At 45.3% G+C, this 17,884-nt stretch overlaps 1 protein-coding gene across 1 annotated transcript in view; it reads left to right on the top strand.

Moving 5' to 3' along the window:
* The window catches only part of SORCS3 (sortilin related VPS10 domain containing receptor 3), a 481,074-nt gene that overhangs the window by 423,304 nt on the left and 39,886 nt on the right, over positions 1–17,884 (top strand). Inside the window, exons 15-18 of the mRNA XM_073354429.2 lie at positions 2,930–3,047; positions 5,325–5,458; positions 10,573–10,686; positions 12,379–12,550. Of these exons, the coding sequence (XP_073210530.2) occupies positions 2,930–3,047; positions 5,325–5,458; positions 10,573–10,686; positions 12,379–12,550 (538 nt within the window). The remainder of the gene's footprint in view (positions 1–2,929; positions 3,048–5,324; positions 5,459–10,572; positions 10,687–12,378; positions 12,551–17,884) is intronic.

Below are 17,884 nucleotides of genomic sequence, written 5' to 3'. Positions count from 1 at the left end.
TAACCTGGTTGAATTTTAGGTTGGCGAAAAGTGTGGTGTGTTGGAAAAATACCTATCAACCCTCTAGCTAAGGTGATACAGTGACACCTGCTTCTTGTTGAACGTTGGAAATGATGTAGATTTAACAAATCATATATATATATTGTGACAAAGTTCCTCCTCTACCTTGATGGGTCCTGCGCTTACTGGTGGATTTTGCTCACCTCAGAGATTCAGAGTCACCCTCAGTTTGGCCACTTTCGTGGCTCAAATCTGCCGTTCACTCAGATAACCTCATCACTGGCCAGCATGGGGAAAAAAGAGTAAGAACAATCCCCGCAGTTTCTGCGGATGTGGGTCGGGGACCAGCTCAGAGACCTTCCCCTCTGGTGGAAGCTCCTGTGTTGGGTCAGGAGTTGGGAGGTTTGTGGGGAACCCAGGCCACCCTCTACCCTGGGTTTCTTTGGTTTTGGTCTCCTTGGTCTCCTCCCAACACCTTCTTTGTCCTCACCACAGGACCTTCCTCCTGATGTCTGTTAACACTTGTACTCCTCAGTCCTCCAGCAGCACGTCCTCTCACTCCCAGCTCCTTACCCGCACACCTCATTAACTGGAGTGACAGCCTTTTTAAACCAGGTGTCCTGATTAGCCTTAATTAATTCTAGCAGCTTCCCAATTGGCTACAGGTGTCCTAATTAGCCTGCCTGCCTTAATTAGTTCTAGAAAGTTCCTGAGTGTTCTGGAATAGTCCCTGTTATTTTACCCAGGGAAAAGGGACCTGCTTAACCTGGAACTAATGTATCTACCTTCGACCACTCTCTTGTAGTCATCTGGCCTGACTGTCACAATATGTATTTAAAAACCTCCGTTAAAGAATTATTTTGCTGATTTTTAAGATCTTTTTTCTTCTTCATCTGAGACTCTCAACTTTGGGGAAAACAAGCTGCTCATATTGGCTTGTTCTGATGATGCATTGATTTGTTCCATCATGTTTATTTCATTTTATTTCGCCTCCCCTCTGTGAGACTGTAGCTTTGTTTATGGCTTTTAAAGTGGTCAGCCAATGTCTACGCCCCTGTCTCCTTGCACCATGCACCCCTTTGGAAATATGGCTCCAGCTGATTGAAAAGCCGCTTCTTACGGAGAAAAGAACCATTGGCGTGAGGAATAAGAAGTAGTTGCTTGATTGAAAAGCAGGTTCCCTGCAGCTAGCTGAATGATTCCAGATGAACGGAGCCTTTTGTGTAGATACCTGATGTTATTTATTAATTAAAGGCAGTTTTGTTGTGAGTTATTTCTTTGTAAAAGATGTGAGCATCTGCCAAGTAAACTCTCTTAGTGTTTATCACATGAGATGAAAGCACGGAATGTGTAACATCAAGACGGTCGGCTTCACATAGGCCCTAGTCTTGCAAACACTTAGGCATGTGCAAGATTTTATGGGCATGAGGAAGGATGGCCGTGTGGGGAAGTTACTGCACTGGGCTTCAAGAAACCTGTCTTCCAATTCAAGCCGCCTACAGACATCTGGTATTGCCTTGGGCAAAGCGCTTAGTCTGGGGTTTAATGTTCATTGGACTTCCTGACAATCCCAGCCCTCACATCCCTGTGCCTCAGTCCCCAATCCTGCTGTATCCCATTGTCTGTCCTGTCTATCTAGAATGCAAGCTCTTCTGCTCCTTCCATGTGCCTGGGCCTGTACAGCATCTGGCACAAACAGGCCCCAGTGTTGGTTGGGGCCTCTAGCAGCAATCCACTGGCTTGGGGGCATATCATGGAAGAGACATCTCCTTACTTGTCCAGATGGGCCATACACATGGGTCACTGAATTATTGGCAATGATCAGCCTGCTCAAAAGAATTGCCAAAAAAGGAAGTTCCTGCCCTGTGGTGGAAAACAATTGTCACATGACATGACCTCACTCCAGCAAAGTTGAACTAATTAGGAGATGGTAGTTTGCAGTCTTTGCAGGCCCTCATCTTGCATCATGTTTACCAAGCCCGACTGCCAGAAGCTGGGATTGAACGACAGGGGATGGATCACTTGATGATTTCCCTGTTCTGTTCATTCCCTTTGAAGAATCTGGCAATAGCCACTGGTGGAAGACAGCATACTGGGCTGGATGGACCATTAGTCTGATCCAGTATGGCCGTTCTTATGTTCTAAGCACCTTCATCACGTTGGTCTCTGTTTTCATTTGATTCTTCGCTGCATAGTGATTTTTTTAACATTTGGGTTTTCTCTCCTTTTTGTAGAATCAGAATATTTAACACCAGTGAGAACGTGTCAACTCAGAAAGGACCTGATCCTATAAATACATGTATAACTGTATTCAGCTGAGTAATTCCATTGGCTTTAATAGGGCTACTCCTTATTATAATTATATGTATGACAGGAGTGTCTAAAAGCCACAGCTCACATCAGGACCCCATTATGCCAGGTGCTATACAGATATACAGGAGGAGTATGTCCATTGTGTATCCATTACACTCTAATAAGACAGGATACACAAAGGAACCGAGAACAGGATGCCACGTACAAACAGATGATTGGAAACTGAGGCACAGGAAGGTTAAGGCTCAGGGTTCCAAAAAGAACTAGATAAATTCATGGAGGACAGATTCATCAATAGCTATTAGCCAGGTTGGGCAGGGATGGTGTCCCTGGCCTCTGTTTGCCAGGAGCTGTGAATGGGTGACAGGGAATGGATCACTTTACGGTTACCTGTTCTGTTCATTCCCTCTGGGGCATCTGGCATTGGCCACTGTCGGAAGGATACTGGGCTAGATGGACCTTTGGTCTGATCCAGTATGGCTGGTCTTATGTTCTTTTCTTGTAATGAGTTCTAGGATTCTGTGTCGGTTTCCACCCTTGGGTTCACTTTTGTATGGAGGCTCTGTATTTCCATGGCTGACGGTGTGTATGCCTTTCTCTCTTTTCCAATGTTCAGAATTTTTGGCCACTTCAGTCTCCGCTCTGAATGGCAGCTGGTCAAAGTGGACTACAAATCCATCTTCAGCAGGAGGTGCAACAAAGAGGACTACCAGACCTGGCACCTGCACGATCAGGTACTATTGACTCTCTACGCAGTCTTTTATGGGGCACAACACTGCCTTTCAAGCGCAGAGTGTTCGTGGGTAGGAGCCTGTCATGCAAGGAGATCATAGCGAAACACACTGAGCTAGAGTCTCATTTGCCCTAAGGTCCCTTTCCACCACTCTCACAGTGTAAGAGGGGCCTGTAATGTAATGGACTCCCATGTTACGGCCCCTTGACACTGCCAGAGAAGTATAAAGGGGCCTTAGTGTAAACAGGAATCTGGCCCACTTAGATAAACTAACCTAAAATCATTGGGTCAGTCACTAGGGAGACTCCAACAGAGGAATTCTGTCACCTGATAGTTTTGAACCCAGAAAAAAGGGTAAAGAACTTCAGCTCCATGCCAGTGTACTTTTAAACATGTAACAATGTTTAAAAGTTCCCTTCCACTAGCATGTGCTGTTCCTCATTGCTGATTTAAAGTAAGGTCTTGGAGTTAAATCTAAGAGATCTGGAGTCTATTTTTGGCTCTACCACTGACTCAGGCAAGTCATTTCCTGTCTCCGTGCCTCAGTTTCCCAATCTGTAAAATGGATATAAAAGTATCTACTTATCTCACAGAAGTTTGGAAAATTCTCGGGAGCCCTTTACTGGAAGAGGACAGAGAAGACCAAATTATTATTGTATTATATGTATATAAACTTTCTCTTCTGTAATCACCTGGCTTATTATCACATTAGGTTCATTTGGGGCCTTGGGAAGCCACTGGGAGTTAATGCAGTCCTGTCCTTCGGGGAGTTGTTTGTAGGGTTGGGGTCCTTGGCAAAATGACTACACTGTGATATCACAGTCCTTTCCATGGTGATGAAGTGACATTACAAACACTGAAACTGTGATGTCACTGAACGAAATCAGCAAGAGAAGATGCATTAGAAATGAGCATCATGGAACCTGGAATATACCAGGTGGATAGAGCCACAACACAGAACAAATAAAATGAAGTAAGGGGAAAGCATCTGCTAATCTGTCTGGGCAAACTACTTGGACCCCTTCTAGTCCCTCTGAGGTTCACCTCAGGTTTCACTATCTTCATCCTACCTTTCTTAGACTGCATCTCTGGGCTGCCCCCCTCCTCTTGTCTTCTTACCCGCCGCCTTAACATGACAGGGTCAACTGTGTTTGGTACCTGGAAGCCCTTTTCCTCTGGGTTCCTGTGACAGCTTCTGATCAAAGTGTCTCGAACCCAGCTTCTTCAATACAAAGCATTATGTATTCACCCAAAGGAACGTAGCACGCAGTGCAAAGGGAGACGACAGAGAAAGTCTATATGCGTGGGTCTGACCTACACCGCAATCTTCCCTTGCAAATTCTTGTAAGTTCCATTCAGCCTGGTTACCTCCTCTGTAACTTGGGAGAGATGGCTGGCTTGCTGCAGTTTCTGTATCTTTCTGCCTGAGCTTCATCTCCAGCAACAGCCTCCTTTAATTTAGCTCTGTGCAGTCAGGCAGGATAATAGCAAACAGGTAAAACTTGATCTTTATAAAAAGTAATGCGTATAATAACTCCCTCATTCTTCATACCATGGGATCATCTTGGCAATCTATAATCATGAGAAAGATAAGGAATGTAATTGTGCATTTTGGTTTGGGTTGATTCGGTTTTTGGGGTGGGGGGGCCCAAACAAGTTGTTTCAACTTAAGAGAAAAGATGATTTATGGTAATTCACTTAAATAATCTGTATCTGGTCAAACTTTCCTTCAAACTTCCTCTCGTAGTGCTTTAGAAAACCTCAGCCTTAAGCCCCTACATAGCGCTAGAAGAAAATGACCGAGTGCTACAAGGCAGTAAGGGGTACTGGGAAGAGGAGGAGGAGTCAGGACTCCTGGGTTCTACTCTGAGCTTTGTCGCTGACTCTGCTTGACCTTAGATGATGCACTCGATGATGCATGACTTTTGCCATACGCAAAAGAGAAATAATTGGTTCTGTTTCAATAACGGGTGAGGCACAAGGGGGCGGACGGTGGGAGAGTTTGATGAAGTTAGTGTAGGGGGAGGTTCACGAAGGTGTAAATGGGAGTTAGGAGTCTGGGAGACTTGATCTGAAGTTTGTACAGAGGAACTTTTTAAAGGTGTAAATGGGAATTAAGCACGAACCCCTCCTAATTTTCAAAGAGTGCTTAACTGCCCTTTGGAAATCATCCCCCACGATGCTTTGATATCCTGCTGTATAGTAACAGTGGTTGGGCAAAGACTAGAAATCCTCCATGTTCTTCTCTTTCTAATCCATGATGGTTTCGCTGCCAAAGGTTGAGCCTTGTGTCATGGGAGAGAGGAAGATCTATAAGAAACGCAAGCCTGGAGCCCAGTGTGCCCTGGGTCGAGACTACTCCAGAACTGTTGTATCGGAGCCTTGCATCTGTTCTGAATGGGACTTCGAGTGGTAAGTATTCTGACCCGTTATAACTAGTGCTTCTGCTGCTGCTGGTTCTTTGCCTGTTCCAAACCAGTTGGCTCGATGTATATGGAATTCCAAGAGTGGGCTGTAAGGTGCTAAGGGACATTTTTTTGCAGATCATTCTAACAAAGGACTGCATGAGTTGTACCTTGAAGGGAGAGTTTCCCCTCCAAAGGGTGCCCCTACAGGGAAGGAATTTCAGCCTCACTTGACTTCTGTAGCCACTTGAAGCCGCATCGTGCAAAACAGGGCAATGTTTTTCATTTTAGCCTGGGAAATTGTTATTGCTTTTCAGCGAGACTTTATTAAGAAATGTCAACAGCAAAAGCCAGATCGGCTTCTTTCACACCCCCGTGCAGCGTGGGCCTGTCAGAAGTCACAGGCTGCTTTGCATAAATACTGATGTTTCGAGTTAATGGCATTGTAAAATTCCAAACTGCTTTGAGGTTTTTAAAAAAACCCTGATGTTGCTCTTAAATTTTGGGAAAGTGTCCGTGTCTGGAATTTCTGCAGGAGGATGCTAAGGGGTGACTAACAACAGATGATTCTCAAAAGGGTGGGGGTACACACAAGGTTTTGGGGGGCAGGCACAAATACCCAGCAGTTCAGATGAATGCCCTATGTGACAGGGTCAGGCCAGATGGCGATAGAAGAGTAATAGAAGGCAGATATATTAGCCCCAGGCTAAGTAGGTCCCTTTTCCCTGGGTAAGGTAACCAGGAAGGTTCCAGAACAATCAGGAACCTTCTGGAGACAATTAAGACAGGCTGATTAGAACACCTGCAGCCAATCAAGAAGCTGCTAGAACCAATTAAGGCAGGCTAATCAGGGTACCTGGGTTTTAAAAAGGAGCTCACTTCAGTTTGTGGTGTGCGTGTAAAGAGCTGGGAGCAAGAGGCACTAGGAGCTGAGAGTGAGAACACATACTGTTGGAGGACTGAGGTGTACAAGCATTATCAGACACCAGGAGGAAGGTCCTATGGTGAGGATAAAGAAGGTGTTGGGAGGAGGCCATGGGGAAGTAACCCAGGGAGTTGTAGCTGTCACACAGCTGTTCCAGGAGGCACTCTAGACAGCTGCATTCCACAGGGCCCTGGGCTGGAACCCGGAGTAGAGGGCAGGCCTGGGTTCCCCCCAAATCCTCCCAACTCCTGGTCAGACACAGGAGGAGTTGACCTGGACTGTGAATTCAGAAAAACGGACAAGCTGAGGGCTGCCATGAAGCTCCAAGGCAAGCAAATCCGCCAATAAGTGCAAGACCCACCAAGGTAGAGCAGGAACTTTGTCACACCTAACTGCCTGCACCTCTTGGACAGCTAAACTGGGCTGAGAATGCAACAAGAAGAGGTTGTCTTGGGAAGGTGTTTTCATTTCCTGCTTCCGGTTAAGTAGGCAGGACCAAATCCTCAGCTGGTGAAAGTCAACTAAATTCACTGATGACTTCTTAGGCTGGATTCCATTCATGTCTCCTGCATAACATCTGTGCAGCTATGCCAATATACGCTAGCTGAGGATCTGATCCATAGTTTTTTTTCAAGACTTCCTGGTACAGCCTTGGCTGGGATCTGGACATGCACCAGGTGCGACCAAAATGAGAAATAATGTGAAGAAAGGTAGCTGCCTTTTTCTGAATATCAGTGGTGGTTGGTCTGAACAAAGGTTCAGGGACATCAGGTAGATTTTTTTTCATTTTTGCTGAACCAATTGTTCACTTATTCCTAATGCAGCAATGAAATCTAAGACTCTTCTGGATTATCCCGAGAGATGTGGCACGTTGGGTTCTGTTCTCACTCTTAACGAGAAAAGCTAACATTTTACAATAAGCACCGAACGTCCCTGCATCATTTACCCATACCACATAATTTGCTTCCGCCACTGTGCTCAGCCTGTCACTGATCTGCACAGATGCTTTTGTGTTTGTCTGGTTGGTTACTGCTTTGAAGCGTTCCTGCTTTCTCATTCCAGAGTTCAGCCTGGTGTATTTTTAAGGCTGAAGTGCAAAGCTACTCTAGATTATTTGGCCTTAAAATGCAGTTGTACCTGGGAAAGTGACCGTAAAAATGGCACCTTCTTATTGGACCCACTTCCTGTATCTAGTCAGTGAGATTTCCACTTACCTTACACCCTAAAATAAGGTTTTACTGCCTTATTCTCCTGTTACCCTGCAGAGCCAACATAACTATAGTGGAGACAGCTGGATTCTAGTCCAGCTTGTACAGCCTCAACAGAATCCATAACTGGGTTCTGAGTGCTGAATCTTCATTGATGGTGACGCACGGGCCAGAAAGAACCAGTTCACGTTCCAATCCTAGGTTGAGTTTGTAGGGCTGACAGTTACGGGGGGAGGCGGGGGGGGGGGGGGGGAGAATGCAGCAAAGAGTTTCAACAGTGGCTAGTGATTTGGGGCACCTCCATTTTGGATGCCCAACCAGTGATATTTTAAGGGGCCTGATTTTCATAGGATGGCACTGAACACATTCTGAAAACCATGGTCCTTCCGGACATCTCAAGTTGGGCACCCAAAGTCACCAGTCCGTTTTGGAAATCTTGGCCAGTCCTTATTTAACAAGTAAGCTGAAGAGCTCTCATTGGGAGTCATTGAAGGGCAAGACACGTGGAACTCCACCGTGTCCTTATGGCTTAGTCACTTTTCAGGGCAAGACCCCAATTATAGATGAAACCACATGGGTTTGCTAACCTGGTGCGAAGCGTGTGGATAGATACAGTGAGGGCATAGCTGTGGCTGCAGACACACACAAACATAATCATTTTAAAAATCAAACTCTTGCCTTGTGCAGAAACAATGGAACTGAGAAATGTTATTAAAATATGTGCTGGTATTCCCCCCCCTCCCCGTTCTTTACTTACTCTGTCAAGAAAGGAAAGACAGAGAAGCAGCTGGATGTGATTATTTCCCTAACTTATGCAAACCCTGGGGCTTGCAAGAGGGAAGGTGGGCAGCATGTGAGATTTTAATATACAATTACCAGAAGTTAATGAATGAGCCCACAGTCTTCGGGGCATACAGCAATGTTGTCTTTAATTTTATTAAATATTTATGCAGCTCTTTTAGTCTTTTGGGCAAAGTACGGCTCCTCCTGAACATCTTTAATTACGCAGTCACTGCCAGGCATTCTTTACTGTGCCAGGCTGACCCTCTGAGAATGATTAAATGGAACGTTGCGACAAAGAGCATTAGGGAATTTCTGAACCTTTTTATGCAGCTCGGAAATCTCTGTCCTCCAAAGAATACTGGCAACCGTGAGGCTGCACAGTGAATTTATCTTACTAAAACCCTTCTCTGAAGCTTTCCGTTCTGACTCTAGCATGCTCCTGGATAAAACCAAGAGCATAACAGGGCATGTGGAGATTTCGTGACGTCTGTGGTTCCCATAGTGCTGGAGTTGGTTGCCTTGTTGTGAGATGAACTTCGTGATCATTTTTTTTTATTCCTCATCTTTATCTAAAAATCCCCACGTTAGCTGCAGCTAGCCACAGAGGGAGGCCCAGAGGATCTGATCCAAAGCCCACCAAAACTAATGAAAAGACTCCCATTGACTTCATTCTGCTTCTGATCAGCCCTGTGACTTCATCATTTGGGAGGACAGCTGGGTGTGTTTCCATCCCCTTTACTGTCATACACAGGGAGGGATCGGTGAGCTGGATTCCTCCCCCTGTGCATGACAGTAAAGGTATGTCTACACTGGAGCTGGAAGTGAACCTCCCAGCCTGGGTAGACAGACTCACTGTAGCAGGGCTCAAGCTAGTATGGTAAAAATAGCAGTGTGGATGTGGCAGCTCTCAAGCCAGTCACCAGAGTTCAAGCTTGCCTGACCCTGGGAGTCTGAGCTCTGGGGGTACGCTCCCAGCTGCAGGGAACCTTCTGTTGTGTAACCATTAGATTACTAGGGCAGCTCCACTGTTTGTTGTAAGTGCTGTTTTGGACAGGCATCAATCATGTCCTTGTTTGCTGAGTTAACCTGTCACTGTTCAGGCATGCTGTTAATCTTTATCCCTCTGCTAATCATTCAAGATCAGCTCCTGGCATTTTGTGCCTTGTGAAACGCTTCCCTGTCGTGAATGTGGCGAGATCCTGGAATGTGGTTTGGTTCATGGAACCAAAGAAAATGCAAAAAATTAAATGGCTATAGGTTTACTTATTTTAAAGAAAGCTAGAAGTGAATCAGATTTTCTTCCTCTCTTGCCACCACATGGAACAACAATCTTCCAAAGTTCTGCAATGCTTGCCATTCAGCAAAGCTTTCTGGGGCTACATTCTTCCACATTCTGTAGCAAAGCCCATCGACTGGGTGTTCCATGCTTCCAGGTTCAGTGTTCAGTGCTGCTTAGCATAGTATTAGCCTCCCTAATTTGGGCACTCACTGGGGTCCAGATCAGCAAATCACTTAATCATGTGTTTAAATCCATTCCAATATGCTTAATGCCCAAAACAAAGTCAATGGGGCTTAAGCGTGTGTGCTGCTGAATCTGGATGGACTTAAGCATGCATTTAAAGTTAAGGATATATTTAAGAGCTTTGCTGAATCAGTTACTCTGGTTTTACTTTGCTGTGAGTCAAGACTCCTTCTGACACCCCTGGGAGTTTTGATCAAGAAAGGACACAGTGAAATCGGAACAAGGACTCCAAGTTTGGATACCTATTGATGGACTATAAGGCAGCATGAGTAGAAAGAACAGCCTGTTCCCCAATAAATAGCATGGCTTGTCAAAACCCCTGCATTTTCTCTTCCACAAAAGTTATCATAATTAAAAGTAAAGCTTGTTTTTGTTGGGGAAAAGGAAGTTAGCTCAAATTTCCTAGCCAGCTCTAGTAAATAAGTGATTCCCGGAGATTGTGGTTACCCATGGCACATAGAATCTTAGAACTTGTAGGGCTGGCTGGGACCTCAAGAGGTCATCTAGTCCATCCCATTGCACGAGGGCATGATTAAGTGTACCTGGACCATCCCTGACAAGTGCTTGTCTGATCTGTTCTTAACCACCAATGTTGGGGATTCCACAGCCTCCTCAGGTAACCTGTTCCAGGGCTTAACTATTATGATCTGATTATGCTCCTCGTTACCTTTCTGTTTCCATAGTGACTATGGCTATGAAAGGCACAGTAACAACCAGTGCATCCCAGCTTTCTGGTTCAACCCGTCCTCCTTGCCAAAAGACTGCAGTCTCGGCCACCGCTACCTGAACAGCACTGGGTAAGTCCAGCTGGCTCTCGCTTTTGGTGACCTTTTTGTATTTACAGTAAGTCTGGACCATTAGCGTTATCTCTACCCTGCCTGGCGGTTTTCCAGCCTTATTTGCGAGTTGCTTTTTTGCAGCATCATCTATATGGAACTGTGCCTCACGCCTCAGCCACTGAGAGAAGTCCATTAACATAAGTGACATGTAGATATTACATTGCTATCTAGTGATATATGATCCTGGGAGCCCACACTTCAGGCCACCACTGCTGCAAAATTAAAGTACGAATCAAAATATCCACCTGAGCAGCTGCAGAACATGTAAATGGACACGCTCAGGGTGTTTTCCGTGATTTTTCATATAATTTGTTTCTTTTTTACTGTTCGTATTTATAACAACTCCTAAGGAAGTTTGGATTTATGCTGTGCATTCTTAACCAATTTTTCCCGCCTTCACTGTGTGTATTTAGTAGTTTGTTATTGTAGGGTTCCTATAGCACTAGGTCTGCACATACTGATTTGTTACTATGACATTCCTCATATTCTTAGACTGTGTGTGCTTTGAGGGCTGACGCAAGGTTGCTTATGAGTACCAGGCTCTGCCCAATGGTTCGTTTTGATACGGTGGCTCCAGAATGTTAGGCTGAAAATGCTGGTTTGTTTTGATAGGGTTTTTCTGGAACGCTGGGCTGCAGATGCTGGTTTGTTTTGGTAGGGTCGCTCTGGAACGCTGGGCTGCAGATGCTGGTTTGTTTTGGTAGGGTTGCTCCGGCACGTTGGGCTGCAGATGCTGGTTTGTTTTGGTAGGGTCGCTCCGGCATGCTGGGCTGCAGATGCTGGTTTGTTTTGGTAGGGTCGCTCTGGAATAGTGGGCTGAAGACGCTGGTTTGTCATTTTTACATTCTTTGTGTGCCTCAGAAGATGTTTACTTGGAGGTCGGTTGTAGGGTTGCTTATGAGTGCCATGCCCTGCTCACCAATTTGCTCACAAGTGCTGGCTGTTTACTGAAGGGTTGCCAATGAAAATTGGGCTACTGTAAGGCCGTCTTCACAGTTCTCAGGAAACCACTCCGTGGTGAAAGATTATAATTAAAGTGGGCTGGCTGCAGCCGGGGGAGCCCCTGACATCAGGGCTGCACTGGAGTGGGAAGAGCTGCTGAAGTCCTGCCCACCTTCCCCAGTTCTATGAGGCAATGACTAGGAGGGTTAATCTCCCGGAACAAGGCAACAAATTGCCAAGTGTCCTCACAGGCAGCTAATCTCTTTGCTTTGCTTCTGAATGGAGCCAAGAGAAACCTGCTCCTTGAATCATTTAAAACTGAGCTGGACAAAACTCCTGCCAAATCATTCAGGGTGCCTTGGAGCAGAATAGGAGCAGACACAGTGTAACAAAACCATAATGAAATGCTATAATGCAGGAGACAGAACAGGGAGTTGAATAGGCCTTCTCCAGCTTTCAGTGGTACATAGAGATTCGGCTCAACAATACGAATCTGTTCTCATGGGTGGAGCCGGGGTCTCCAGAGAAGGCTGGATCGTGATTTGTTTGGCTTCTGCGAATTAATAAAGCCTTTGATTTTCTTTGATGTGAGGGGAGCACTAGCAGGAGTGTGTGGGCTGTTAGCCTGGGGCAGCTCTTTGAAATGCGTACATTATAAAAATAAAACCTACTCTCCCGAGCCCCACCCGAATTGTCCATGTTCCCCAGGTATCGGAGGATTGTCTCTAACAATTGCACGGACGGGCTGCGGGAGAAATATGTGGCCAAAGCAGAGCAATGCCCGGGCAAAGCCCCGCGTGGGCTGCACGTCCTCACCACCGACGGCAAGCTGCTTGCCCAGCAAGGGCACAACACCACCTTCATCATCCTTATGGAAGAGGTAGGTCTCTGGGCTCATTGGACCGCTGAAGTGTGGGCTGCCCCTTCCTTTAATTTACTGGCTTCATTAGGAGAATGGCATTCAGGTGGCCACACTTCAAGCCTTTCACAGAAGGTGGGTGGAATGATGAATGTCCTAATGCATGGAGGGCTGCAAAGCTCTGCTAGGATCATGAAAAGGCTGGAGCAGCCTCGGCGCTGGCTAGCCCAAGCCTGTAGAAAGTCACTCCAGGATAGGGCATAATTGTAGGGGAAGATTTTCGGAGACACAAAGAGCAGTGAGATGCCCAAATCTCATTGATTCTTTCAATGGGAATTGGGCTCCTTACTTCTGTATGCCTCTTTGAAAATCCAGCCGTTTCAGATGGGCTTAGAAATCCAGCTGAGACCATCTCCCTCCTCTTCCTTCTTCTGAAACACTAGCCCAGTTTGAGGTTAGTACAGATAGCACCAGGCAACACTTCTGTCTGTCACGGTCATAAGGAAGTCCCAAGCCAGAGTGATGCTGGTACTCCCCTTCTAGACCCCTACACTATTGATGCAAGCCCTGAATAAGGAAGTATACCTCTGGCTAGCTGCTAGTCCCCTCTGATACTATAGGAAGTGATGATGGCCATGTATTGTATTGCAATAGTGCGGAGGAGCCTTAGTCATGGACCATGGTGCTAGGTGCTGTGCAAGAGATCAATGGACAATGCTAGCTTAGGTCTTGCTGCACAGTTCTGCAGCTGGTGGCGGATTCTGTGGCCAACCCCACATCTGCTGGATAAGGCCTTTTTCTGGGTCCTTGACAGCAGTTGCAATAAAAGGACCTTTTGCCTGATGGCCTCTATTGAGGACCCTAGAGAGATAATTCACCATGTTGCAAAAATCCCCATTATGGTTTCAACTACCTAGTTCCCTGTCTGACAGTCTCAGCTTAGAGGGCAATGGCCGAATAGAACACAAGAGGCTCAGCAACTCTCTCCCCCCAGAGGAGCTCCCTGGAGGTCAGAGTTGAGGACACAATGGAGAAATCTATGTCTGGGTGGGTTTCACTGCTCATGATCTGTGGCAAAGTAGAGGGGCCAGGTCACTGCCCTGTTTCTGGGTGGTTACACTGCTCAGGCAGCTACACAGGGGCAGCTGGGACTCCTCTGGTCTGGGGTAAAGCCACTGCAGCTGGCTGTGCGCCATCCAATCTGCCCCCAACACGCCTGGGCTTGGGGTCATGACTGGGGGTAAGAGGGGGCAGGGCCAGAGATCACTGCCCCCTAGCCAGTCCCCATCAGTATAAAGCCCCTAATGGGCTGGCCCTTGGGATCAGGGAAGGTTGATGTGCGACTTAGCACCACTTTCACCTCCCTCATTCAGATGCACCCAGGGAGAGCTTGATGTGGCTGAGGATTATGCCTGAGTGATCCAGGCCCCAGGGCACTCAGAGCGGCATCTTGAACCACCGTGTAGTTGCCATGAGCCTTTGGCACATGATTTGTCAGGATCTCTTGGAAATCACAGACCTTTGTTCTGATCCCCTTTGCCAACCTCCCATGGATAATCGACTGCTGTGGCTTTCCCTCTAATACCTCTCTGTATTCAGCAAGGAGGCCTACGTTTCGGGTGCATTTGTCCAGAAAACTTCACCACCATGCAGTGGATTGACATAAAGCCTTAACAGATCGCTGATTCTTGGTACGCTCTCAGGACGATTTTCAAAGGCATGTGTAAGGACATCAGGCACCCAAATCCCACGTAAATGGTATTTAGGGGCCTAAATCCATCAGGCTTCTTTAAAAATCCCAGCTGTATCCATTTTGGACACTGCCATTTTGTGGATACCTTTAATAAAACATAATTTCCTTGTTAAAAATCTCCCGGCAGACACTGAATGTGCACGCAAGAAAGAAACATGGGAAATTATCAATTGCCTTCCCTGGGTCACAATAAACAGGGCAGATTGTGTAGATGGGATCAGAATAGAAGTGTTAAATCATCCATGGTAAAAAGAAAGAGAGAATTTGAGAAATCAGGTTTACTTGGCATTCTGTGTTCTGTTTGTTTATCTTTGTGCATTTCAGTCAGCTCAGACAATAAAACCACGTTGGTCAGCTTCATTGTCTGTTTCTGGTCTATTTTGCTTTCCTACTCTAATTCAATGGAGGTGTGTTTAGGTTCCCAAAGGACAGAGGGATGCTTTAATATTTTTAAAAGTAAAACTTTTGTCATTGATTTCTTTTAACCTAAATACCATGATTATGAATTATGTGCATTATGGTATCTTCTAAAGACCCCAACCAAGATCAGGACCCATTGAGCTAGGTGCTGGACAAACACACAAAAAGAGACCATCCTGGCCCCAAATCATTCACAGTCTTCACAGAAAAGGCAGAGGAGGGGTAGGAGGGGAAACAGTATTAGGGAGGTGAAATGATTTGCCCAAAGTCACAAAGCTGGTGTCACTGTGAGATCTGGGACCAGAAGCCATCTCTCCTGACTCCCAGTTTAGTGACCTAGCTATGGTATCATGCTGTCTTCTAATACTTTTCTCTAACCTGAGGGTTTTTTTAAGCATCCACATATTTTTCATTAAAAATATAATGCAATGAAATGGTTCATTGTAACCAGTCTGAGATGATGGTGTCTCTTTGCATAGGTTCATATTCCTCCTGTTTCTGCACAATGGGAATTTCTCGTCTACCTGGCTGATTCTTTTATCTGTTTAGATTTGACAAGGTATAAAGATTTGTAGAGACATTATTGAGTGGGAGTTCAGAAAAGAACAGACAATCTAAAAATTAGGAATCTAGTAGTAATGTATTAGGGAACTCAAGCGGAACAGCTGTAGACAAAGAATGATAAACAGACAGGAATAAGGTTGCAAGCAAGGTAGTTGAAGAGTTGTGTTGGCACAAGGTTTCAGGAATTGAAGGCTCCGGTGAATAAACAGATAGGCAGGGTTAAGATGTTGAAAGGGGATCAGATATGATAGCTGCAGTGCCCTGTGCCTAAAATGTTATCTATTGTTACTAGAGGTGGTCAAAATGTGTCCATTGAAGCATTTTAATAATAGAAAATGGATTTTTCAATTAAATGGAAATTTTCATGACAAAAATTCTGTTATGGAGAATTTTTGGTGGTTTTTTTTGAGGTAAAATCAAAAAGTTTTCAGTTTTAAACAAACAAAATCAATTTTCAGACGAGAGAGGGAATTGCTTTTTTGAAACAAACCTGAAAACCTTAGGAAAAAAATTCAGAGAAAACAAAGAAATGTTCATTTGCCTCAGCTCTGATTATTACAAAACTTGAGGAAATATAGTAAAATCCCTGCTTCCCTCTAGTTTTCGTGCCAGAACTATGTCTGACCGGGCTTTAAAAAAATACTAATGCACCTCTGTGTGTGTGTGTGTGTGTGGTTGTGTGTGTGTTAGTTATGTGCTTGGCTTCATAGCATTCTAACAGTGTGCCAGACCCTGAGATGGGATTAGTGTGTAGCTCTGTTCAAGTTGGTGGACGACACAAGCTGATGATCTGGTCCAACGTCTCTGTGCACAGTTACAAGTAACTGTTATTTTGTCTATTTCTGGGTGTCCTGAACACACAAGTATGAATGGCTGAACCTGAGCTCATCCATGAGGAGCTGAAGGTTGTGCCATATGTTCTTCAGAAAGGTAATTTTCCCTAGATTTATGGTGGATCTTGGATTTTACCATATGGCGTAGCTGGCTGTTAAAAGATCTCCATGCTGGTAATCCTACAATAAGCACATGGTGGTGGGTTTTATATATTGAAGGTATATATAGCTTTGTTATAATTTCATTAATTTAGCTCTGGATTCTGACTTAGATTGTGCAGTTAAGCAATGGAGTAAGAAGGAATAAGAATGCACTCTCACATGAGCTCCCTGGACGTAGGGTCCGGGCAGACACAAGGAAGCATAGGTATGAGTCTCTTTACTGTTTTGCTGAAGTAGGTGGGAATGGAGTAAGTGAGCCCCTGGCTCCCTCTGCCACTCTGCACCAGGTGGGAGCTGCACCGCTGAAATCAGGTCCCTAACATTGCAGCCTTCACTCTGGTACTGCAAGGCGAGGACAAAGCTGCTCAACAGCAGGATTTTATTGCTAGCGAACTGAAAAAACAAGAACAAGCCTGAGCAAATCTTAGGACTCTGCATATTTATTCCTAGGTGGTAAAAATATGTAAATATATAAAGATATGGGTGGAAATCCTGGCCCAGTTGAAATCAATGGGAGTTTAGTATTGATTTCAGTGAGGCCAAGATTTCACCCATTCTCTTTCACCCTTGTGGGCTTCTGACAAATTGCCAGTGCAGCCCTCGGTTTGGAAAACTTTCCCAGCTGAGCTCCAATGGGGAAGAGCTGCCAAGGTATCCTATAGGTAACACCCATCTCCACCGATTCCCGCTGCCCATCAGCTGCCCCTAGCATTCCATTGACAGAGCTGCAAGCTTTACGGCAGGCCTCTACCACATTCCCATTGAGTTGTTTACAGGACCAAAGCTGTAGAAAGTGCCTCTTGAATAAATCTGGAGAGCAATGATTTTTATCCGTTTGAAATGCTTCCTCTTTGTTTCCACTTTAATTTATATTCATAAACCCATTGTACATGGGGCAAGCAGCCACCTTTCGATATTTCAAATACCAGTCCGCAGCTAAGGAAATGGGGAATGGCGGATTAGCACTATTGCTGGGTCTGCATTAAAGAGCCAGTAATTGGGTGGAAGGATCATCTGCTACTGTTTAGCTATTAGAAATCTGTTCCCTAATCTCCATGTCAAAACCTTCCCTTTATATAAAGGGGAGGGGAAAAAACCAACCAACAAACCGAAAACCCGGCCACCAAACAATAAGGAAAACAAAAAGAAAATGACATGGCACGAGCTTGGAACTCCAGAGATGGAGTTTTCACCCTGAGGTCACCAGGACTGAATCCAGACCAGCTGTGTTTTTACCATATGTTCAGCGGCCTCCCAATAGAATGAGTTTGTGGGCTCAGTGCAGGCCCTCACAGAAAAGTCCTGTGGCATTTAACAGGCAGTAGTGAATTCATAGATTCCCAGGTCCATAAGGGGACACTGCGATCATCTAGTCTGACCTCCTGTATAGGAGGCCGGAGAACTTCCCCAGAATAATTCCTAGAGCAGATTGTTTAGAAAAGCAATCCAACCTTGATTCAAAACCTTCCATTAGTAACCTTTCTATCCAATGTTTGAACTGTCCAGGAGAGTACAGTAGAGCATTCGGTCCTTGCTAAAGAATTCTATAGGATGGTTAAAAAGTGTCTTCACCCTCTACTAAATCCTCTGGGTTTTATAGCACTCAGTTACATTTCTATAGAA

The sequence above is a fragment of the Lepidochelys kempii genome, chromosome 7 (assembly GCF_965140285.1).
Source record: "Lepidochelys kempii isolate rLepKem1 chromosome 7, rLepKem1.hap1, whole genome shotgun sequence".
Classification (NCBI taxonomy): Eukaryota; Metazoa; Chordata; order Testudines; family Cheloniidae; genus Lepidochelys; species Lepidochelys kempii.
Note: the sequence above shows the minus strand (reverse complement) of the source record. Positions and strands in the feature narration are given on the sequence as shown.